We start from the raw sequence: 25,120 nt of genomic DNA, 5'->3' as shown, positions 1-25,120 counted from the left end.
ATGAATTTGTGGAATTCAAGAAGTTTTGCTGAGGGACTTGATTATGAAAGAAAAAACAATAAAAATACTGAGTTTCATGTATAAGGCTGGCTTTGATATTTCTACTAGCCGAAACATTTACAAAACAAGTTTTATCAGAACCTGATGTAATATTATTTTTTTACAAACTGTTGATATAATTTCAAATTGATAATGTTGCAATTGACAATGTTGCAATTGACAATGTTGCAATTGACAATGTTGCAATTGACAATTTGCACTATTTTTTGTTTTTTTATTATTGCTAAAACATCAATTATTTAAATGTCTGATTGTTATTTAAAATTGATGGGTTAAAAAACAGACTAAAGTTATTAAAAAACTTATTTACCCCTGTGTAACTAAGCAAAATATCAGGTTGCTAAGCATTATTGGTATCCATAGTAACCAGAAACAAAAAATTAATGTCACCAGTGGAACTACAATCCTCAAATTGGTGTTTAAAGTAAAACTGGTCCTTAAATCTTCTATAAGTGATTAGTTACTAACTTTGTCTGGTAAAAGTGAATTCTGGTCCACTGTGCATTTCTTATTTTTCCAGTCATTTAAATTGTGTTACACTAGAGCTAAATGCAGTTAAGCGATTAAGTCAAATATACCTGAAAAACCTGTTTTTAAACTGTTGCAGAATTATTCTCTATTAAGGCGCAACCGTTAAAACCATTTATGCTTTTAAAAACCAAACTAGCGTAAATTTATTACATTTAAAAACTAATTTCCTTTACACTTTTCTATTTTTTGCAAATGCAAGAGTGCCTGGATCCGCCCCTCATATATATATTAATGTAAAAAAAAAGATGTGGGGTTGTGGCTCCTCCTGCAATGTTCAGTCATAGAACATGTAATCACTCCTTGTTTTAAAAATTACTTACTGCAACAAAACTATTAATAGTTTTGTATCGAACTTTCCAAAAACATATAGTTTTCAATTAAAAGTTCTTCTATACAAAACGCTACAGTTTGATTATTCTTTGCCATCTTTACATTTGAAAAACAACATTAATCATTCATAGATAATTATTTGTCAACCACATTTTAACAAGTTAAAAACCTCGTTTTTTTTAAAAAAAAGATGAAATCACAATTCACTTTGTTAAAATTGAAATTGTAAGAAAAAATTTTTAAATTAGCAAAGATCATTAACAACTTCAAGTAGTTTTTTTTCCAACTAACCCCCTCTTTATCGTAGGCTAAAAGTCACTGCACTGTAAATATAATAAAACTATTACCCTTTCTCTGTTTACAGAAGTAAACGTCTTTGAGAAGGTTTTCTTTTTTTAGATCGAAACATATGAAAAAAAATAACTCGCGAGGAACATTAGCGCGAGTTATCATTTAATTTTCAACATGGCAGGCTGTCCATGTGAACAACAAAATTAAAAATGATGGAAGGGTAAAGACATAACTTTTTATCATAATGACATCAAATATTATATACAGATAGGTAAAACTGCAGTTAAGCGGCGTAAAATAATTTAATATTTTTGCTTTTAGCGCTCTCGCTCGCAGAGGCTAAAAGTTCTTAAATAATTATAAAAACCAAAGTAGATAAATTTCAAAGTAGTTATTTTTTAAATACCTTTTTTTATTAGAATTATAGAATATAGGATACTACAATTATTGTTCTTGCTAATATATTTTTAAAAAATATGTGGCTATGAAAATAGCCGTTTTATTTATCAATTACAGAGGATACTGACGAGACACACAAGATAGAAATGCCGAAAATATAGGAAAATCTTTAAATGTTTGACGCCAGATAAATTCATGAAGATGTGATGTAAACAAGTCTTCACGCGTACCAAACTGCTGTCGAAGTTTACGCTTGACACGCATCCAAAGGTTTTCGACGTTTTGTGTATGAACATCGCTATCAAGGGGATTAACAAAATTGCGTTCATGCACGACAACTGAATGAGAATATATCCCATCTTGGAGGTTATCTAAACCAGCATAAGAAGCCCAGCCATCGGAAACAATATGACTTCCTGGCAAAATAAACCTTTCTATAAGGTTTTTGAGAGTTTGTGCATTCCGATCTGGAACTTCAACTAAGAAGCACTTGCGTGACTCTCTCTCGATTCCACCAAATACCCAATGACTTGGGCGCCACTGCCCCCGATGATATTTACGGTGAAAGAATTTAGATTCGTCAATTTCGACTACAATTGGTGTCCCGTCAGCATTAATACCCCCTATAATTGTTGGATTTGTTTCCAGGTAAACTTCGCAGACATCTCGGCAAAAGTTTCCCCAATCACCTAATGTATGGCTAGCGTCATTCATACAGGCTTCATGTTGTATATCGCTCTGTGACATATTGCGACTCCAGCCATAAATATAACAAATCAACTTTTGAAGTGTCAACCTACTTTGACTGAAGAAGGATCCCTCTCTTACACTTCGCCGCTGTTTGCAACCTTTACAATACCACCGGTAACCATCTGTGGCATCTTGATATGCGTTTAGCCCAAACTGACGTTGGCACGTATCACAGTACATACTATTTTTTATCAATCTGCGCTTTGCTAACCACTGTAAAGCAGATAATGGGTGTTTAATAGAGTAACCAAGCTCCATTAAACACCAATTTTCTTGCAACACACGTGGTTCAGCCAGGATTTCATCTTCAGCAACAATAGTTGTTGGAGCACTTGGTCTCCCACGACCAACACGTTGCATAGCCATCTAAAAGAAGATTTACCATGTTAACTAAGAATAACTATTTACTTAATATAAACGATTTATTCAGTGCAGAATCAATTAATAAAATTAATTTTTGTATATATAAATATAATACGTATATAATATATAAGTAATAGAAATGAGAAAATAAGAAAATTTAACAGTGACTATTACTTTTACTTATCTTTTGTATGAGGCTTTTCTTTTCTTTTCTTTTCTTTTCTTTTTATACATTTCGAATTTTTCCATATTTCGAATGTGGTTTTCTTTCACGTTTCGTAAAGTTACTTTCAGATAAATTTTTTTCATTTTCACCATCGCAGAGTTTAATCAAGCGAAAATTTAAAATTATTTTACGCCGCTTAACTGCAGTTTTACCATATATATATATATATATATATATGTATATATATATATATATGATTTGAATATTTATTAATTTGAATATTTGAATATGATTTATTAACATATATATATATATATATATATATATATATATATATATATATATATATATATATATATATATATATATATATATATATATATATATATATATATATATATATAAATCAATCATTATCTATTATGTTCAATAATCTACAATAAAGAAATTTATAATAATAAATTTTTGTGAAATTATAAAGTTGAATATGAACTCGCTTTAATAAAAATGAACATACTGAACAACATACCTGTGGTTTTGGAAATTGAGTAGAACTTAAAATAATAGAAACTGAAACTGTGGATATAAAAAAACAACGTTTACTTTATTACAGAAATTGGAAAAAAATTTTCAAGATGTTATATCTGTCAAATTTCAAAAAAGTTATGTTAGCAAAAGTTATATCAATATTGAGTTATGAAACCCGCGGCGTTTTCGATTATTGAAAATCAGCGCTAAATTTCCACTCAGGTTTTAGATCACTGGAAATAAAATGACGTTTTTTGTTAAACTTCCAGTGAACTTCCAGCGAAGTCGTAAAATTTGCGGAAAACCCAGCGAACTCGGTGAATTTCCAGTGATCTTTTACATTTCCAGTGATCTTTTACATTTCCAGTGAACTTTCACTGGAAGTTCGCTGGGTTTTTTTGTAAGGGTACTGATTTTTCATAATAAAACGCAAGTTGAAATCTCTTCTGATCATATAGTACATGATTAAACATTTGAGTTTATCTTAGACGTCTTGCAACTATTTCTCTAATCTTCCAAGGTGACAAACCTTTACCATACTAGTCTTGCTAAAAACTAGTAATAAGAAGAGCCCTTGCTATTTCTTAATTAAGTTGTGGTTTTACAAAATTGGTCTTGATTGATTCAAGTCTTTACAAGATCTTGTGTCGCTCAGTCTTTTCATGCTAAATACTATAGCAATACGCTTTTAAAGTATTTAGCAAGACAAGACGGAGCGACCCTTAACCACATTTTGATTGGTTTAAAAAATTTAATTCTGGAATATACACTGTAACATCTCAGCTCACAGTTGTCTTAAGATGATTTTTTATTTATGCCTATCGAAATCATAGTTGGGTAACTAAGATCTTAATGCCTACATCATTTTTAAAATTTTTTATAGGAACACATTTTGAAACTAGTGTAGTTACGCCACATTTGAGATTTTACGCTAACTTTTGGAGTGGTTAGCTACATACGCAACTCCAAAGTTTTAACTTTTTATAGGATTGAGACTGGATGGATGTTAAGGTCTGGTAAGCTTTGTCTGACATTCTATTTCTTTTCATTTGCTGCAAATTCGTATTGAGACTCCTTCTTAGGGATCGGCCACAATTCTGAATAAATTAGTTTTCTACATGAGGGAAATGAAACTGATTAGAGATTTCCCAGACATTGTGCAGAATATGACGAATTGAAGCGAACCCTGCATGCTTCCTGAATAGATGACAGAAAGAAACGTTCTGTAAATAAAGAGGACGAACCATCTAAAATTGAAAATCCTGAGTTAGTATTAAAAAAAATTCTTTTTTTTTTTACAAGTCATACATTTTATGGTTAATCACAATTTCTTACAGTTGCCATAACAGTGTTAAGCGCCAAAATAACTGTTTTTAATTTTCTAAAATCGATGTTTCTGTTTATCTCTTTTGAATATTTAAAATCCCGCAATCATATGAAATCTTTTACGGGATAATTAGATACTTATCAAATAAACTGAAATTGGATTTAAATTGTTCAAAAACGATAACCCCATAAAAAAGAGGATTTTAATTTTTAACTTGGTTTCAAGGGCAAAAAAACCCCTTACATTTTTTTTGAGAGATTTTAAAGACCTTTTACGGCATTAAAAATAAATTAAATTCATTAAGCTCTTAAAATCAAATATTTCTAAATTGCTTTAACAGTTTTCAAATCCTCCAAAACGTAACGTGGCCGTCTGTATCTTAGTTGTCTATGGATACTATTAATTTAATAAAGATGAAATATGAAAGACATCCCTTTTTAAACAGGATTTCACATCCTAATATTTAATATTTTCTAATGAGAGCTTAATACGAAGTTATTTAGCATTTTTTAGTCTCTTTTTTGGTTCATTTTCAGTCTCGTACTCGATTTCGATCGTTTTTCGCCGTTTTTTGTGAGAATTTTTCTGCTTTGGCTTTTCTTCTATTTCTTCGTCCTCCTCTTCTAATTCTTCGTCCTCCTCTTCTAACTCTTCGTCCTCTTCTTCGGAAGAGTAATCGTAATCCTAAAAAAAAAAAAAAAAAAAAAAATAAAAAAAAAAAATAAAAGTTAAATTTCGCAATTTGGATTAGAATAAGAAAAAAAAAAAAACAACAACAAAACGTTGAATTCACCTCTATTTCATTCTCACTTTCTTCAATTTCATCGTCTTCAACAAACTCTGGAACAGCTTCTTCCTATATAAAAAGATATAAGATAGAATTTTATTTTTGAGACAAAAAATAAGAACACAAATCTTCCACTTTTATAAAAAATTAATTTCGATTATAAAGATTACTCACCTCTGACTCAGCTTCTTCCTCGCCCTACATTTAACATGAGAAGAAAATTTTTTATCATAATCGAATTTTAAAAAACATATTTTTAAAAACTTTATCTTTGTTTAAAGTCTCTCTTTAAAATCTTAACAATTACATTATAGATATTACACTACCTCTTCTTCGTTTTCTCCATGATCAGATTCTATCTCTTGGTCTTCTAATACTTTATCGAAAGCTGTTTCTGGGAAATTGTAAATGTCCCCATACTAAAAATAAATTTATTGTTGATAATAGGTTTAATGTGTGTATTTGATGTTTATAGTTTAAATGTTGTTGACATTTATTGACTTAATGTTTAGGAATGTTTTTGATTATTGATTTATTGTGATGTGTATCTTTTAAAATTATTGATCAAAATTGTTTAAGGTACCGTTCCTTTCTTTAAACGCTCGAGCAATTCTTTTTCTATATTCTTCTCAATTTGAGCTGCTGCCAATGCTTTTTTCTAAAGGAATAATTTTAAAAAATAATAAAATTTAAGCTGTAACCACATAAAAGAAAATTTATTGATTAGATTGTCATTAATTTTTCTAATACAACTTTGATTCAACTTAATTCATTTAAAATAATTAGACAGAGGAATGCTAATTTTTTCCAGTCAAAGAAAACAAAAAACATTTTTTAAGATCTGATATCTTTAACATGTTTAAACTGTGTCAGTTCTATGTGTTTAAACTGTTGGGTTGAATGTAGCAAAAATTCCAAGTGTTTCTAAATTCCAAGTGTTATTTTTCCTATACAAAATTTTTAACTGCAAGAGCTGGTTTTTCCTACTAGCAATTAATACCTCATCTTTAAATAAATAGACTAGAAAATTTGAATAACTTCTGTTTCATATCTTGTTTTTTTTCTTTTCACAGCTAACCATTGAATTTTACTTTTCATGTTAACAATACAAGCATTTTTCCTAGTGAAAAACATTATCACCAGCTAAAATATTTGTATGAACCAAATCAGATGGTGCCAGCAAAGGGAGACACTGAGTATTATATTCACAAATGTTAGCTAAATCCAATAACAGAAGATACCTTTTTGTATTTTAGATTTATTGCTTGTTTCAATATTGCTTAGGAAAAAAAAACACACACGCAAAAAATATTGCCAATTGCTCTAACAGTAAAAGTTATGTTTCCAGTCTCATTTGCAGTTTTATTTGATAAAATGTATTTTGACATGTACTTTATCAATTTCCAATTAACAATCCTTTTGCTGGTATTCATAATTTGTTGATTACATTTTACATTTTATAACTTTATAAATCAATATCAACAACTTTCAATTCACATCAAGTTGATTTGAAACTTTATGCTAATTTAGATCTTATAAATTAACATTAACAAGCTAAAACTTGATATTAATTGTTACATTTATATTTTATGACATGAGTAAAGATAGGGCATTTTAATGAAAGAAGTTGCACAACCAACTGTTAACACTTAATCATTCAGTTTACATTCATTTTGCCCTTATTTACTTGTGTCATTAAACATTAATCAGAGAAGACGGCTTATTAGTAATTTAAGACTGCAATTTACTTAAAAGGATCTATGATACCTAACAAAAGATGATAGGGTTGATAGTCATACCTCTCTCGTTTTTTCTCTGCGCTCGACTTTTTTATTTACTGTCACCAATTTCTTCCTATTTAAAAAAAAAAGCTAATTAAAAAGTAATATTGTGACAATATTTAAAAGTATGAAAACAAAATTAAAAATTCCCTTTAAATGTTTTTCAAATCATAAAAACATAGTGTTTTTTTTTTATATATATAAACTTACTGTGTTTTAAGTCTCAATTTTCTCATACGAATTAAGTACTGAAATAAAAAAAAAACATACAATGAGCAAAAAAAAAGGATAATTTTTTTTTTATTAAAGTTTTGAGATTTTATACAGTATTTTTGTTAAAACTCAAATTATGATTTCTTTACAAAACACTTTAGAAAAAAAGGATTTAAGATTTTTCTTTTTTTACTTGAGTTATCCGAGTAAACCTTTGCTTGCATTTATGAATTATATAGCTTGGCCAATATATCAAATTTTTATCAATCTGTTCCATTGCATTTTCATAATTTCTTGAAAGCTTAATTTTTTCCCAAAGTTTTGCAGGTGTGTGTGCCCTTTCAATTGTCTTCATGTAAAGGTAACAAACCCCTAAAAAAAGACATAAGATTAGTAATAATTTTTTTCAAAAACAATTCATAGATGATAAATATTAAACTAAATATTAACTTAAGCAATATATATGTTATTTTAGATTTACACTTCATAACTAACTACCTTCTTTTTCTCGGATTGTAGCATACCGACTGTTTGCTAAGGGGCAGGATTGTCTGTTGCACAAACCAGATAAGTTATATTCATTTTTGCACAAAGTGGTAGTTTGGGTTCTAAAAATAAACAAATAACTTTGTTTTAAAACTTACTTCTATGCTAATTAGTTGTTGGATCAAGTACTTCACACTTAACTCATTCATTATTCATTGGTTACAAATTGACATATCAGTTTTAAACAGGTGAAGTCAAACAAACTTGAAGTCATAAAACCTTGCCCAAACATTTATTTTAAAATTGGTTGCATAACTTTAAAAAGATAATCTTATTAAAAATTCACATTTTTTTAACAAGATTAGTAGAAGTTTTTTTTGTGACTGATTTTAAAACATTTTTGGTCATGAAAGCTCATGGGGAAGAAATTGTTGCTTAGGTTAATGCAGAAACACCTATAGAGTGATACTAAAAAGTAAAAACAACTTAGTGAATTACTTTCAGAGTAAAGAACCATTTAAAAAAGCAGAGACACATCAATTAAACGTTTGGATCAGATGTGAAGACAGTTTGTGTTTCAACTAAGCAAACATCATTAGAAGCAGGATTGCTCTCCAACTAGAATATTTAAAGTAGATTCTATAGAAAAAATAACACATTTTGTTGTTCTTAAGTGAGTACATTACTATCAATTCATCCCAAAAAAAAGGTCAAATATTGTCCCTTCTAAGAATCAGTCTCGGATGTCTTGGGTGCACAATACTACCATCAATGATACCTTGAAATTGAGATGGTAAAAATCAGTCCTTCCAAGACCGATGCCAAAAAAATCTCAGACAAAATCTAGGATGGACTGTTAATATGGAAAAAAAAATACTTCTGATACTTCTAGGTGTCTAAAAAAGTAGTTGGTGCTTGGACAGATTTTTGCAAATATTTTCATCAACCAAAAATACTTTTAAAAAATACGAGATTTTTCCACTCCAAACAAGAACTTCAGCAAAAAACAATACTTTTTTAGCATAAAATTGGATGGTAGTGCCATGCCAGAAATCTGCCTAAGACTATAAAAGGAGTGAAAAAAGTTTATATCATTTGACTTTCATTTTGAGTTTTATGTTTATTTTCAGATGTCAGTAGTATAGTAGTATTATCACTGTTATTAATATTTAAGTATCTTCATAATTAATAGTAGGTTACTTTCAATTGCAATTAATTTACTCCTAATTTATTACTTTTCTGAGACTTTAGTGTTCTAAATGTGACTTTAAAATAGCAAATATGAATAATTTTTAAAGAGTAGATCCACTTTGCTAAAGAGAATCTATCATTTAACCAATTAAAGGATTGGCAATTAATTACCTGATTAAAAAGCTGTAAAAGAAACAACAACAAAAAACTGCAAAATCAATGATAATGCACACAAATCAAAACACAAGCCAATCAAAACACAAGAATCAAAGAGCAGATCCACTGAATAAACCAATCAAATTCATTTGGTTAGAAATTTTTTGAAGCCAATTGTTACATCTAGTATTGTTTTATGTTGTTTGTGACTGGTTGTTGTTTGTTGTTTGATTAAAAAATAACCAATACCAACACTAAAATTAATTTTAATTTAAACAATGCTTAAGTTCCTTAACTAAGATTTAGAAGTTTTCAAACTAATTTTTAAATTAATCAAATTTTAAGTTACCAGATGTGGATATAACATAAATAGTAGAGAGAAAAAAAAAAGAAATTTCTAAATCAATATTTATTAATTTATTAATTTGGCACTAAAGTTTTCATGGCAAAAAGTGAAAAAACACATTATTCAAAGTTTAAAAGTTAGAAGTTAGGACAGTGGATCCACTTGTTTTAAAAGCAAGAGTGCTGATTGGTTAATACATAGATCCTCTTGAAACTCCTTGATCCTTTACTAGTTAATAACTAGAAGAAAATAATTGTTTTTGGTAATGAAAAGTATTGTTTATCCTGGAAAGTATAATTTTTAGCCAAAAGTATAATTTAAAATGTAATGCACAATTTTACATTAATTTTTAAGCAAAAGTTTTGTAAAAAAAAAGTTTCAGACAAAGAATAGTTGGCTTTCCCTATTTTTTTCTAATAATTTTCACACTTAGATTCATAAAAATCTGTCCTTCCTGGTCCAATACTCACAAAAGCCTATTTTCCCTCATCCTACCATTGACAGATGCAAATTCTGTAATGGTATCGGTATCATAAAAAATTACAGATCCAGTGACCACACAATACTTTTCATAACAAGACTCTGATGCTTAGTCCTTTTGTTCAACCTGGTCAAAACTAATGTAACTGCTTTTGGCTTTATCTGCTATGCCTAAGAATCATTTAATACTAGCACAGTTTTTTTTTTTTGCGACGTTTTATTTATTTAACATCAAACATATCATTAAATTTAAATCAATATTATATTAAGTATTTCAAGGAGTTTTAACCAGATACTTATGTTAACCAACACTTTTTTTAAAACAGATGTTGCTTTTTTATAAAAGATGTTTCTTTTTATAAAAGATATTACTTAAGATTATGAATAGCTCAATGAAACAAGTGAAACATATTTAAAATTTTCATGATTCATCATTAGCCAACAACTATTGTTAAATTTTAAGTTGTATTGCTATACTAAGTATCATCCTATCTAATAAGTTTGTAAACTACATGTGTACACAATTATGTAGCACAATAATGAACAAACAGTGAAGTTCAATCCTAAAGTGTATTAAAATGTTCTTACTTTACTTTGAAGGAACAAAAACCTCTGTTTATTAGTTGCCAAATAACCTGAATTAAACAAAAACATAAAAAAAAATTCAATTAAAAAGAAGAGAAAATTGAATATAAAACTTAAGAGTCATTATCAAAAAAGGATTAAAACATGGAAGACAGTGTCTTCACTGTTTTTCATCTAAAATATGTTGAAGTACCAAATAAAATATTCATATAGAAAAAAAACTATTTTGGATAAATGGATTAATTTTAAAGCTATTAAAAGTATGGCTGATTTCCTAATTAAAACCAAGGCTTATTACTTGTGAAAATCACAAGAAAAACTGAAGGCTGATTTAGTAAACATTTTATTTTGGCTTATTTTTGATTTATCAAACTGGTATAACAAATTAGTTGATACATAACTCGCTAAAAATATTGAAGGCAGAACTTTTTTAAATTATTGAGCAGGGAGCATTGTTAAAGATTTTATGGAACATTTTCTTAAAAGATTTAAAACTTTTTGTTAAGTCAAACAACAACAAAAAAAAAACACAAGTTTTAATTACTTAATTTTAGAATTTTTTGAGCAAGCTTCTTGTAAAAAGTAGAGTGTTAACTTTTTAACATATGTGCTATTGCTCTAGATGTTTCAACAGTCAGCATTTTGATCATTTTATTTTCATTATAACAACCCATGATTTCAAATATTTTTGACAGAGAAAGTAGCTGTTGCAGATGAAGGTCATTTGGTAATTCAATGACAGACCATAATGGGTCTATCAATCATTTGTCATCACCAAGTTTGTAAACAAAATTCTTTATGTATCTATAAGCTTTTTTGGAAATACAAGTTACTTTAACATCACTTTGATTTATTTTAGGATGTGTTGATGATGCAGAATAAGTTTCAGAAAGATTGAAGCAGCATTTCAATGTAAAAGAAACACAAGTGTATTATTTTCTAAAGTTTCTTAAGGTTGTCTCATCTTGCAATGAACTAAAATCAACACTATCCTTAAACTGTAGTTCTTGAGTATTTTCAGTAATCCAATTAAAAAAATGTATTTCCATATGTGTGATCATAAAGTAAAAAAATGTTTTTTTTAGTTAACCATTGCTTTTCCTTGACAGTTTCAAAGAGAGAGAGAGAGAGAAAAACTTGTCACAGAATTGCAACAGTTTCCATAAGCATCAGAAATTGATTTAAGTATAGAATCAATTACTTCAAACTGCAAGTCTAAAGTAATTGATTCTATATTTAAATCAATTTCTGATGCAAAAAAGAATAACATACTGGAATCATGCAAACTTTAAAAGTGTGTCCAATAAAAGTAGACTTGTTCATAACTAGTATTGTTTTTGCTAAATTGTCTTGATTAATAGAAGTTCTATACCATGGTAAGGTAATTAGACTTTAACATACACTTTATCTACCATTAAAACACACTGCTATTGCTGATCAGTAAGCTTGCAAAAGACAAGTAAAATGAAATCATTGTTTAATTTAGAAGCTTTCAATGTCAATTTTTGTAGAATAAAAACACTAGGAAGCTAATAACCTTTTCCAATTTGCTTATAAGTGCTCTCAAAACAGAAAAATATTCAAAACCATAAACAATGTTGTCTGAAGATTACATTGTATCAGCAATACTTGAGGTTTTCATTTCACTTGCTTTATTCTAGATAATTCGATATTAGTTAAATATCTTATAGCCTCAGTCAAATTTGATCATTTAAAACAGCTGCATATTTTTTTTACACTCTTGTTAACTATCATAAGCATCTGCAATGATATGTCATTTTAAATTAAAAATTTATAAAATACTGACAAATAATGGGGCACTGTAGTAAGCAGTGGGGCCTGGGCAATTTAAGTACTTGAGGTTCTTTAATTGTTTTTCTCTATTCAAATTTATAGCACTTTAATGTACATTTACAATATATTTATTATAATACAAATTCCAGCTCTTTAAGCTAAGGGGGATCAGCCCCTGAATGGACTAAATACAAATTAACCAAAGTTTTTAAAACATATTTTCACAGACTTAAATATAAAATGTGTAAACATAAAAATATTTATGTATAAAAACAAAATTAAACTGTTTTTGCTCCAAAATCAGTAATTGCTTATAATAGACTGCTTCCAAGATCTGGGTGCTCCTCCTGTCTCTTAAACCTCATTCATAACAGCTTAAACTTTTCACAAATGGCTTATCTGGATTGTTAAGCAAATTAGCTCAATCCTCAGTTATGGTAATATATAGCTTTTTATAACACAGAATGTAGATTTTCCAAGTTTTATCTATTTTGTATCTATTAGATAAAGCATTTTTTTGAGCTGAAAGAAACAAATCCTTTAAATATGTTGTCACTTATAGTAGGGTTTACTTGGAAAAACTGCTGGAAAAACAACTTTTTAAAATAAACCCTATGGATCTTGCAAACACTGAACCTCTTCCCTGGTAGTCCTTTAGATATAAGCAACTCATCAAACCACTTTTTGACATAAGAAAATTATTAAAACCTGGCTAAATATCCAAAAGTATTCCATCAATAATTTAGATTTATTTTCTGCATATTTATTTTACCAAATTTAGTAAATTTTGCTAAGAATTTGTTTTGCCTCTGACTTAAAAATAGAACTACCTTCACACCATAAACAAGATCTTTTCCAGATAGGTAAAATAGTGCTTTCAAGATATTCCAAGTAGTGAATTATGATATTTTAAATTAGCAGTATAATAATTAAGATCTTGCAAACTTCTTTATAGCTTGCTTTAAGTTATAATTAGAATCAGTAATATCTTCAATACAAATGCTAATTTTAGGAGATTGGCAACAGTACTGGTGAAGTTACAGTTTGGAAACTCACCAGGTATAAGACAGAGAGGTAAAGCAGAAAAAACCTTAGCTTCAGGTTTGGGTAAAATTATCTGATCTACTCAACATTTTTAAATTATTTTTTCTCATATGAGTAGGTCCACTTACAAGTTTAAAAAAAAATTAAAATGTAAACTGTCTTAAAAATTGCAAAAATTTACATGAAATATTTCAATATTCATTAAAAGAAAAATAAAAGAAAAAAAAAGTGATGCACCAGATATAATTTTTTAAGTCTATTATCAGAGTGAGTTAACTATGAATTTCAATAAGTTTTTAGAAAAACAGATTAGTAATTGTATATAAGTTTTTAGAAAAACAGATTAGTGATTGTATATCTGAATTAATAACCTGACCCATCAATATTGAACAATGTTAAAAAGAGGAAATAGAAAAGTTTGAATAAATAAAGATCAAATTTATACCTCGTCGTGCTGCATATTGGATGGCTATCCTAAATAACTACCCTAAAATTGAACTGTAATACAATTACTTACAGCATGCCTAAATTTGAAACTGATATTTTGATTTACATTCAAAATTATGTATGTATATATGTATGTATGTATGTATGTATGTATGTATGTATGTATGTATGTATGTATGTATGTATGTATGTATGTATGTATGTATGTATGTATGTATGTACATATATATATATATATATATATATATATATATATATATATATATATATATATATATAGGTAAAACTGCAGTTAAGCGGCGTAAAATAATTTTAAATTTTCGCTTGATTAAACTCTGCGATGGTGAAAATGAAAAAAATTTATCTGAAAGTAACTTTACGAAACGTGAAAGAAAACCACATTCGAAATATGGAAAAATTCGAAATGTATAAAAAGAAAAGAAAAGAAAAGAAAAGAAAAGCCTCATACAAAAGATAAGTAAAAGTAATAGTCACTGTTAAATTTTCTTATTTTCTCATTTCTATTACTTATATATTATATACGTATTATATTTATATATACAAAAATTAATTTTATTAATTGATTCTGCACTGAATAAATCGTTTATATTAAGTAAATAGTTATTCTTAGTTAACATGGTAAATCTTCTTTTAGATGGCTATGCAACGTGTTGGTCGTGGGAGACCAAGTGCTCCAACAACTATTGTTGCTGAAGATGAAATCCTGGCTGAACCACGTGTGTTGCAAGAAAATTGGTGTTTAATGGAGCTTGGTTACTCTATTAAACACCCATTATCTGCTTTACAGTGGTTAGCAAAGCGCAGATTGATAAAAAATAGTATGTACTGTGATACGTGCCAACGTCAGTTTGGGCTAAACGCATATCAAGATGCCACAGATGGTTACCGGTGGTATTGTAAAGGTTGCAAACAGCGGCGAAGTGTAAGAGAGGGATCCTTCTTCAGTCAAAGTAGGTTGACACTTCAAAAGTTGATTTGTTATATTTATGGCTGGAGTCGCAATATGTCACAGAGCGATATACAACATGAAGCCTGTATGAATGACGCTAGCCATACATTAGGTGATTGGGGAAACTTTTGCCGAGATGTCTGCGAAGTTTACCTGGAAACAAATCCAACAATTATAGGGGGTATTAATGCTGACGGGACACCAATTGTAGTCGAAATTGACGAATCTAAATTCTTTCACCGTAAATATCATCGGGGGCAGTGGCGCCCAAGTCATTGGGTATTTGGTGGAATCGAGAGAGAGTCACGCAAGTGCTTCTTAGTTGAAGTTCCAGATCGGAATGCACAAACTCTCAAAAACCTTATAGAAAGGTTTATTTTGCCAGGAAGTCATATTGTTTCCGATGGCTGGGCTTCTTATGCTGGTTTAGATAACCTCCAAGATGGGATATATTCTCATTCAGTTGTCGTGCATGAACGCAATTTTGTTAATCCCCTTGATAGCGATGTTCATACACAAAACGTCGAAAACCTTTGGATGCGTGTCAAGCGTAAACTTCGACAGCAGTTTGGTACGCGTGAAGACTTGTTTACATCACATCTTCATGAATTTATCTGGCGTCAAACATTTAAAGATTTTCCTATATTTTCGGCATTTCTATCTTGTGTGTCTCGTCAGTATCCTCTGTAATTGATAAATAAAACGGCTATTTTCATAGCCACATATTTTTTAAAAATATATTAGCAAGAACAATAATTGTAGTATCCTATATTCTATAATTCTAATAAAAAAAGGTATTTAAAAAATAACTACTTTGAAATTTATCTACTTTGGTTTTTATAATTATTTAAGAACTTTTAGCCTCTGCGAGCGAGAGCGCTAAAAGCAAAAATATTAAATTATTTTACGCCGCTTAACTGCAGTTTTACCTATATATATATATATATATATATATATATCTGTGTGTGTGTGTGTGTGTGTGTGTGTGTGTGTGTGTGTGTGTGTGTGTGTGTGTGTGTGTGTGTGTGTGTGTGTGTGTGTGTGTGTGTATTAGGGTGTCCCAAAAACAGCATTTTTGAAAATAATTTGTTCCCACCCCCTAAATGTGTTCTATTTAATACAAAAACACTAGGTTTAAAATTTTTTTGGAATAAAAAATATTTTAAGGGGTCCTTATAATTTCAAAATATATATATATATATATATACACACACACATATATATATATATATATATATATATATATATATATATATATATATATATATATATATATATATATGTATGTATTTATATATATATATATATATATATATATATATATATATATATATATATATATATATATATACATACGTATATATATATACATACGTATATATATATACATACGTATATATATATACACGTATATATCCGAATAATTTTAAATGTATTCTTAAAATAGAGGGCTCAATGTTCTTAAAAGAACATAGCAATAATAAATTAGTAAAAATCATTTATCAAACTTATTTCATTTTACACTGTGTTTCATCAATTAAGACATCAGAAAATTTCATCAATTAAGACTCATCAGAATAGATATTTTGTAAGTTTTATAGTTTTCAAAAGAATATTAAATTTTCTGAATAATTATAAAATTTAAATAAAATTATAAAATTTTATACCGCTTAAACACCTTCATTTAACATATATATGCATTTGATATTTATATATACATCATACACTTGATAAAAAAATTTTCATCAAATAAAAGTATAGTTTGTATTGTATATACTAAAGAACTAGCTGTTAAATAAGCATCATTGTTATTTAAGCACAATTAGGTTTAGTACAATCGTTTCTCTTGTTCTCTTTCTGATGTTAATCTTGTTTAACTAAAGTTTAATTTTGCCTGCTTGCCTCTTTTATTTTAGATGCCTAGAATTGGTCGCTACAAGAAATGGCAATCAGGCGAAGTAAGTATTCCAAGAACAACACAATGGAGGATGTCAAAAGTTAACTGTGCTCAACAACAGAATGAGAGCACCTCTGATGACAATAATTCTATTGACGATGAATTTATGGATCATTTATCTGACTTAGATGAACCAAAAAATGAAACAATCAATGATGAGTTTGATGAAAATGAAAGTTCAGAGAGTCCACCTCTGTATCCTGGGGCAAAGATAAATGTCTCTAATGCATGTTTATGCATAATGACTTTTGTTTTGCGCTTTAATTTGTCCTACGAAGCCTTAGAGGCGTTGTTAACTCTCTTAACTATTTTATTGCCACACAGTGTTTTGCCTACATCTAAATATTTGTTTTTGAAGTTTTTTAAGAAGGAAAAAGAGTTATATGAAAAAGTTTTTTTTTGTGATGTTTGTGAAGTTGCTTTAAGTCTTAATAAGCAGTGTCCAAAATGTTTGAAATATTTTACATCATCCTATCTTCATAAGAAATGCAATTTTTTTCATATTTTAAACATAAACAAACAGCTTAAAAATACTTGCGATAACAATTGGATACATTTAGCAGATCTTGAAGAAAATGGGCAAGCAACAATTAGACTTGTTGTTAATACTGATGGAGTTCCCATTTTCAAATCATCAAAGTGGTCCTTGTGGCCTTTGCTAGCATCCATTCATAGTTTTCCATATTCATTGCAAATTACTAATATTTTGTTTTTTGGTCTCTGGTCGGGTTTTAAAAAACCAAATATACAATTATTTTTATCTCCTTTTGTTGATATTTTTACTAACCTATCCACTAATGGTATACTCTTATCTAATAATGTTCGTGTTTTTTTTCATGTATCTATTTTTTCATGTGATACAATTGCAAGAGCTCTGGTTTTTTGTCGTAGGCAATTTAATGGTTATAATGGTTGTCATTGGTGTTCTTCTAGAGGGGAAAGAGTTCCAAAAGGCAGGGGGTCTTGTATGACTTATCCATTTTCTGATGTTACTATGAATTGTAGAAGCAATACAGATTTTTTTTGTGTTAATGTGGTTGAAGGGTTTTTAGATATTTCACCATTAGTAAGATTGCCTAATTTTGATTGTGTAAATGGAACAGTTGTTGATAATTTGCACTGTATAGAGCTTGGTGTTATGAAAGCTATGTTTTCTTTCTGGTTTGATAGTTGTTATTCTGGTTCTATTTTTTCTATTCGTAGACACTGTACTGTTATAAATAATCGGTTATCTGTAATTAGTGTGCCAAGCAATATAAGGCGGACTCCACGATCATTAAGTTGCATAAAGCATTGGAAAGGTGTTGAGTTTTTTAATTTTTTAGTTTTTTATGGTCCTGTTATTTTATGTGATATTTTGCTTCCGCAGTTTTTTGATCATTTTATTCTTTTATCTAATGTTGTTTTTATGTTAAATAATAAGGTATTATCTGAAAGTGTTGTTAATGAAGCCACATTATTAATTAATCGATTTGTTTACGAATTTCCTGGTTTGTATGGTAGAGAGAATATGTCTTATAATGTGCACCAATTACTTCATCTTCCCTCATGTGCTCGTCTATGGGGGCCTTTATTATCTTATTCTTGTCATCAGTTTGAAAATTTTAATGGCATTATTTTATCTCTTTTAAATGGTACTCAAGATATATCTACTCAAGTAATAGATCGATTTTCATATTTAACTACATGTAACATTCAAGCTTCTCATTCTAATATTATAGACGAAGATTGCATTGACTTTTTGGATGACATGTTATTTTCTTATAATTTTAATTTTAAAGGAGTTATTATTGGCTCAATTAAAGTCTTAGATAAAGGCTGTAATTATAATATTCCTTATTGTGAGAAACTGTTTTTTGAGCATTATTTAGGTAAGCATATTTTTGAAATTCAAAAATATTACAAAGTTTCTATTGCCAAAAACATTTACCATATTCGTCATAAGAATGTTCGTCATTGTGACTCACTTGTTAAACTTACTTGTGGATCATTTTGTAGTATTGAATATTTCTTTATCTTTGAGATGAATGTTTTTGCTTGTGTTAGATTTTTAAAAACAAGTCCGAAAGCAGCTAAGCATATTTTTATGTATACTTATGCAGAATGTCTATCTATAATTTTTGCAGAGCAAATTATACAAAAAGCTTTTTTGGTTGAAGATTGTGTTGTTAGTATTCCTGATTTATGCCCTTTTTAACTCTTCTATAATTATTCTTTGCATAATATTATTATTTGTATTATTATTGCTTTTTATCTTTGCATGATGATTTGTTTGTAACATTGTAATTTTTTTTTGTGAGCTGTTTACATAATTTTTTTTTGGTGAACTGTTCTTTTTTTGGTAAACTGCAATTTTTTTTTGTTAACTATAATTTTTTTTGGTGAACTGTAATTTTTTTTTGGTGAATTGTTATTTTTTTTTTTTAAACTGTTGCATTTTATATTTGTGATAAAAAATTACATGTAACCTTCAACAGTTTATGTTGGCTTGTCAATTTTGTAAAAACTTCTGGTTTAAAAATATTGTTTTTCTTTAGAATTGTTTTTTTATTTTATAAAGTTAATATTTACATTTTCTATAACTACTGGGTTACTGTTTTTTTTTTAGGGTTACCTAGGTCATTTTATTCACTTTCCTACACAGCAACAATTAGAGTGTTGTTATTTTAAGCGGTAGTGGTGTTGTGGTAGAGCGCTCGCTTTATAAGCGAGAGGTTCCAAGTTCGATCCCCACCATGTCCCTGGTAGTACCGCGCTCAACTTGTTTCTTCATGCAGCGGCCTTGTTCATCAAGGTTTGTGTTTTGGAGTTATAGAGTTGAGAGAGGGTTATAACCACAATTAAGTAGCCTCTTCATCTGTAGTGGCCTTCTCAGCCTTGGGGAGGTGAATTAACAAAAAAAAAATTTCAGAAGCATGGTACTGGTTAAAATTGGATAATTTTCATTTAATCTACTGTCTCCCTAGACCGTTGCAATTTCGGTTACAATATATTTAACTGCTTATTTGTTGTTACAATTTTTAAATACTTAAAGTCTTATTAATATACATCTATAAATTTATGTAATACAGATCTATAACTATACATTGCTAATGAGGTATTAGATTTAATAGCAACTTATAATTTACTTCAAAATTTTTTCAAAATTATGTATTTATTTGTAATCTTTAAATTGACTTAAGTCTTAGTATTCATAATGTCTAAGTTTGCTGTTGTACAATGGTCTCGCAACGGAACTGTCTCTGTTGAATGGGATACATCTGTACTTAACAGGGCTTTTCTTGTAAATAACAAAGAGGGTGATATAAGATACACAAAACTTACTAATCGAGATGAAGGCCCCATTGAGAAGGGTAAAGTTATATGTGTGGTTGGTAAGCTTCAAATTTGAAAATATTTTAAGTTTCTTTTGAAATTTTATATTTAAAGTTGTTAATTATTTCAATTGCGTATGTTTCCAGCATTTAAGATATTTCATATAATGACATCGTTAGTAGTCTTTTATGTTTGATGTATTACAAACATCTGTTTTTAAAGATATATTTAACATTTATGAAATAGTAATTATATTATTATATTTAGACAGTTTAGAAGAAGCATTATTGAAAAAAGGCTCACTTCTCAAGAAAAAAAAAGATAAGAAATTGCTAAACATAACAAATGAAATTGAGGTTTATATATTATAAAATTTACTTTGAACAAGATCAGTTCAAACTCTGGATAAAACTTTGTTTACTTTTAAGGGTTCTGTTAGAGTTGAATATATAACAGTTCAGCAAATGGAGTTATTGTTGGTAAGTTTATTCTGCTAATAGTTTCATTTATAAAGATGGCTGTAACTCTTCCAAAATGGAACCTCATCAAAATCATACAATTTTAGAAAAGCAGACATTATGCATAAACAAAAATTGATTGACCTATCCTGTTTATTCATAAAATATAGTTTTGTGTCATATATTTTTACAATACCTAGAATACTCATACTATAGCATTAAAAGAAGATTTTGCTAAGAAGCTAACAACATTGTACAAAAAAATAGAAAGTAAGTAAACAGTCATTTGTATTCCAAATAAAATACTGGCATAGCTGAGATCAATTTTGGCAATTCTATTTCTTTTTTTTACAATAATAAGAGTTTTATTATAAAATGTTTTAAAAATTTTAAATGGAATTATAATAGCTAAACATTTGCGATTTACTTTATCAGCTGTTTTATGACTATTTCTAGTGTACTTCATTTTTCTTTTAGACATTCACTGCTTGTGACCATTCAGTAAATTTAAATGCTCAACTTTTCTGTTTTATAAAATCCTCTGTTTAAAATACCCACAGTTTTATAATGCCCTATGCTTTTAAATGTATGGATTTTATTTCACTTTTAGGGCTTGTTAGCAAAGCAGAAGAAGGTGACTTAAGCGAAGAGTTGCCAAGAAAGAAAGCAAAAATGTTGATTTCCCAACCATCAACAACCCATTCAAAACCATCTCCATTATATTTACAACCAACAAATTCACAAATACAACCTCTTTTATCACAAACATTACCAACAACTCCTCCTTTCTCAACCCAATCCCAACCCAAACAATTCCAGTCTTTTTCAACTAATGACTCCATTAATGAACATCCTGATTCCTCACTTTTTCTTAACAATCATAATTCGTTTCATGAAAATTTGTTCAATTCAATTGACTTCAATCGACTTCAATCGGAAAACATTCCATCGACTTCAAATTCATTTCAAATGCCTTCTCCACCTTTTTCACTACCAGCACAACTATATTCTGTTCCACAAATGCCACCACCATTGTTGCATTCACAACCAACATCGCTAACAAATTCACAACTTCCACTATCAATGCATTCACAACTATTAGAACAAGTACCAGCACATTCATTAGTTTCCCATACAACACAACCAACAGATTATATATGCAGTGACAAAGAAGTCACTGAAAACATGATTCCTAATAGAGTCTTAACAGCACCAACAGGAAAAAAGCTGGTCAAACAGTTATTAGGCCATTTTTATGAAAGAAATAAGTTGGTGAATGCTTCGCTATCAGGAAAAAAAGGCTCTTCAAAGTTTTCTGTTTCAAAAAAAGTTGGCCTTGATCCAGCTGTGTTGCATTTAATAACAGGTAAAAAATTATTAAATTTTAACACTTATACTCTGGAATTCCAGAATCAATTCAATACGAGAAATTGCTTATCTGCAATTTTTACAGAACTTACAATATCCAAGTTTCCGAATTTTTCGAAAAATGATGTCAGTGTTGCGCTCTGTGAAAAAATTAATGACGAGCGCAGAGCTTATTTTAAAGCAGGTATTATATTTTAATTGTATTACTTTTCGTATTTAATTATAATTATATCACTAGTTTTCATCTTTTATAAATAACAAAATTTTGTTAGGACTACTATGTCTTAATTTTATTTTATAGAAAAACAATAAATAATAGGATTTTTTAATTTCAACTAGCTTGTGACTTTCGTCTGATTTTTTATTTTTTTATTTTAATCTTGTAATTATTATTATTGTTTTAGTATATTTTTTTAGTATTAATTATTTTGATTACCGTATAATCTCTAATAGTAAGGCCAGGTTTATGTTTCAGAGTCACCAATCAAATTTTTTTATTTTAAAGTAATTATCGATTTTGAAATATACATATGTTTTTGTTTTTATAATTTATCCTTGGTTTTTAAAGTTAATTATGTTTATACCTGTTATACTATTTTATGTTTGCTTACTATTTTACTGTTTATTTTATATATGTTTTTATATAATTATTATATATGTCCTTTAAATATTGTATCAATTTTTTTTAGCTCCGAAGTCCCAAACAAAAAAGAATGCGTCAAGCACAATTTAAAAGACATACGAACGTACTCACGAACTTACGATTTTCTTTTCTTTTTTTTGTTTTGATTACTTGTCTGTGGAGAACGAACACACCGCTAAACTCATGATTTTTTCGCCTCAAAATATACTAAAATATACTAATAAATAAAATTTAAAAAAGTTTAGATAAATTATCAGGAAAAATAAACAAATTGCATTTATTCGAAAACAAAAAATGTACGTACAGCCTTTTGGTTCTCGACTAATGAGATACACATTTTTTTAATTCAATTTTTTTTCAAAGTTTTTCAAACAAGCTCGTGTAAGCTTATGCAAAATGATTATGCTTTATTAAATTTTTTTGTAGATTATGTTTTATGATTTAAATCTCTATCAAAACAAAAAAATAAAAATACAACTGATTTTCTGTTTTGTTTGTTTAAATGGTTAAAATAGAAAAAAAATTGATTTATGAAAATTTGTATTCATACTTAAGGTAGTTTATTACTTATACATTGTATTTTTATTCTAAATATCGATATTTTTAAATAAATGTTATATTAAACTTTTTTTTTTCCTATGCTTAATTTGTCTTATTTCGCGCTTCACGGTTTTAAATATTTAAAATGTTTATGAAAGTTTTAAAAAAAAATATATCCTAAAAAATAAAATTCCAGCGAATTCGCTAAACTTCCAATTTTTATATATAAACATGAAAGTTAACTTTCATAGCTAATTAGCTATGAAAGCTTTTCTAGTGAACTTCCAGTGATCTTTAAAGATCACTGGAAGTTCACTAGAAAAGTTCACTGGAAGTTCACTGGAAGTTCACTGGGTTTTGGAACAAGATCACTGGAAGTTCGCTGGAAAAGATCACTGGAAGTTCGCTGGGTTTTGGAACAATTTTTCACTGGAAGTTCACTGGGTTTTTTTGTAAGGGTATTCTTAACTTACGAACGTCATCAAAGCATCAGCTTTTAAATAATGGCGTGCACATCACCACAAGAAATCTTCAAATAATCTAAATGACTAAATGACATTTTAGAATAAACAGATTGGCTTGTATATAAAAAACAGGGAACCAATTAATAATGTAAATTTAAACAGTAAAATTTTGAAAATAATAAGGGTACCCGTAAGTAATCAATTATCTTTAGTGTGGAATATTTGTTTCAGGCAAGCTCTGAGCGTGAATGCATATAAACGTGTTTTATTGCGCAATGTAATATCTGTGACCTTGAATTTAGTGACTAAAATGAATTTTAACGTTTTTATTACTCTGGTGTAAAACGGCGGACGATCAACCAACTGAAGAACATTTACGTCATTGCAGACTGTTTCATTTCGATCAGGTGTTTGTGCAGCAGTCAACAAAAAAAATTTGCGATGTGTATGGAGACATATTAAAGGTCAATAAGTGCCAACGTTGGTTTAGAAAATAAGTAGGTCTAAGGCGCCCAGTAAGTTTTGATAATGACGCTTTAAAAACATTGGTGGAAACTGAGTATCCAGAAAATAGCTAACACTCTTCAAACTATTTGGTCAACAGTTCAAAGACATCTTCAAGAAATAGGGAAGATTTACAGGTAGGATATATGGGCCCCACATCTTAAAGACTAATAATGTCTGAGACTAATAAAGATCAACGGCGTACAATTTGCACATCTCTTTTGTTACTGGTGCCGAGAAATAGGTCTTGTATACCAACAAGCACACCAAACATTTGCTTTCTTCAAATCAACGAGCTATACCCACTCCTAAACCATCTCTTATTTTAAAGAAAGTGTAGTTGTGCGTTTGATGGGACTGTGGAGGCATAATCCATTTTGAACTATTGAAACCGGGACAAACAATTACGGCTGAATTGTTAGTAAAACCACAAGGTCTGGTCAACCGAAAAAGAGTAATATTGCAACATGATAATGCCCGGCCATACGCAGCAAAATTAACCCAAGAAAAAATAAGGGAGGTAAACTGCGAGGTTTTATCACATCCTCCATATTCTCCGGACATAGTATCATGCGATTTTCATTTACTCCATTCCATGGAAAATTACCTCAAGTAAGAAAATTTCGAAGAGGTCGATGATATTTGAACTCACCTAGAAGAATATTTTTCTTCAAAAGAAACTAAATTTTATGAACGGGGAATTGAAACTCTACCAACAAGATGGCGAAAGGTCATTGATAACGATAGAAATGATATAATTGATTAAAAATAAGATTAAATGTAAATAAATTCTTTTTTTTTTTGTTGCTTCTTAAATAATTGAGAACTTATGGGTACCCCTAATAT

At 28.8% G+C, this 25,120-nt stretch overlaps 5 protein-coding genes and 1 long non-coding RNA gene across 7 annotated transcripts; 3 read left to right on the top strand and 3 right to left on the bottom strand.

Annotated features, from left to right (window-relative positions):
* Positions 1–1,667: 1,667 nt before the first annotated feature.
* Positions 1,668–2,782, bottom strand: LOC149891216 (uncharacterized). Its single transcript, XM_090082835.1, has one exon. The coding sequence runs from the start codon at positions 2,725–2,727 to the stop codon at positions 1,723–1,725; it is 1,005 nt and encodes a 334-aa protein (XP_089938961.1). The 5' UTR covers positions 2,728–2,782; the 3' UTR covers positions 1,668–1,722.
* Positions 2,783–5,179: 2,397 nt separating this feature from the next.
* LOC145202316 (protein MAK16 homolog A-like) lies at positions 5,180–14,189 on the bottom strand. Its single transcript, XM_090082836.1, has 11 exons — positions 14,054–14,189; positions 10,774–10,820; positions 8,025–8,134; positions 7,720–7,898; positions 7,524–7,561; positions 7,332–7,386; positions 6,116–6,190; positions 5,859–5,951; positions 5,707–5,730; positions 5,539–5,601; positions 5,180–5,429 (listed from the first exon to the last, which is right to left on the bottom strand). The coding sequence occupies exons 1-11, from the start codon at positions 14,066–14,068 to the stop codon at positions 5,241–5,243; spliced, it is 888 nt and encodes a 295-aa protein (XP_089938962.1). The 5' UTR covers positions 14,069–14,189; the 3' UTR covers positions 5,180–5,240.
* A 466-nt stretch (positions 14,190–14,655) lies between these two features.
* On the top strand, positions 14,656–15,770 carry LOC149891215 (uncharacterized). Its single transcript, XM_090082834.1, has one exon. It carries the CDS (start codon positions 14,711–14,713, stop codon positions 15,713–15,715), a length of 1,005 nt encoding a protein of 334 aa, XP_089938960.1. The 5' UTR covers positions 14,656–14,710; the 3' UTR covers positions 15,716–15,770.
* Positions 15,771–16,726: 956 nt separating this feature from the next.
* LOC149891214 (uncharacterized) lies at positions 16,727–19,518 on the top strand. The gene has a single exon (XM_090082817.1). The coding sequence runs from the start codon at positions 16,942–16,944 to the stop codon at positions 19,177–19,179; it is 2,238 nt and encodes a 745-aa protein (XP_089938943.1). The 5' UTR covers positions 16,727–16,941; the 3' UTR covers positions 19,180–19,518.
* A 472-nt stretch (positions 19,519–19,990) lies between these two features.
* On the top strand, positions 19,991–22,969 carry LOC149891213 (uncharacterized). Of its 2 annotated transcripts, XM_090082829.1 has the most exons (7): positions 19,993–20,356; positions 20,565–20,653; positions 20,726–20,776; positions 20,956–21,025; positions 21,366–22,121; positions 22,209–22,307; positions 22,813–22,969. In XM_090082829.1, exons 1-7 carry the CDS (start codon positions 20,179–20,181, stop codon positions 22,854–22,856), a joined length of 1,287 nt encoding a protein of 428 aa, XP_089938955.1. In that variant the 5' UTR covers positions 19,993–20,178; the 3' UTR covers positions 22,857–22,969. The 2 variants fall into 2 exon arrangements, with proteins under 2 accessions (XP_089938954.1, XP_089938955.1); XM_090082828.1 differs by having other exon boundaries at positions 19,991–20,356; positions 21,366–22,307.
* LOC149891212 (uncharacterized) lies at positions 22,874–23,165 on the bottom strand. The gene is made up of 2 exons (XR_016451053.1): positions 23,071–23,165; positions 22,874–22,973 (listed from the first exon to the last, which is right to left on the bottom strand). It is a non-coding gene; the product is annotated as an uncharacterized LOC149891212 (long non-coding RNA).
* Positions 23,166–25,120: the final 1,955 nt, after the last annotated feature.

Source organism: Hydra viridissima, unplaced genomic scaffold (genome assembly GCF_058129835.1).
Source record: "Hydra viridissima isolate aposymbiotic clone 2 unplaced genomic scaffold, HvirCarnegie_v1 scaffold_3, whole genome shotgun sequence".
Taxonomy (NCBI): domain Eukaryota; kingdom Metazoa; phylum Cnidaria; class Hydrozoa; order Anthoathecata; family Hydridae; genus Hydra; species Hydra viridissima.
The sequence above is the reverse complement of the archived record's forward strand: the minus strand, read 5'-3'. Positions and strand labels throughout refer to the sequence as shown.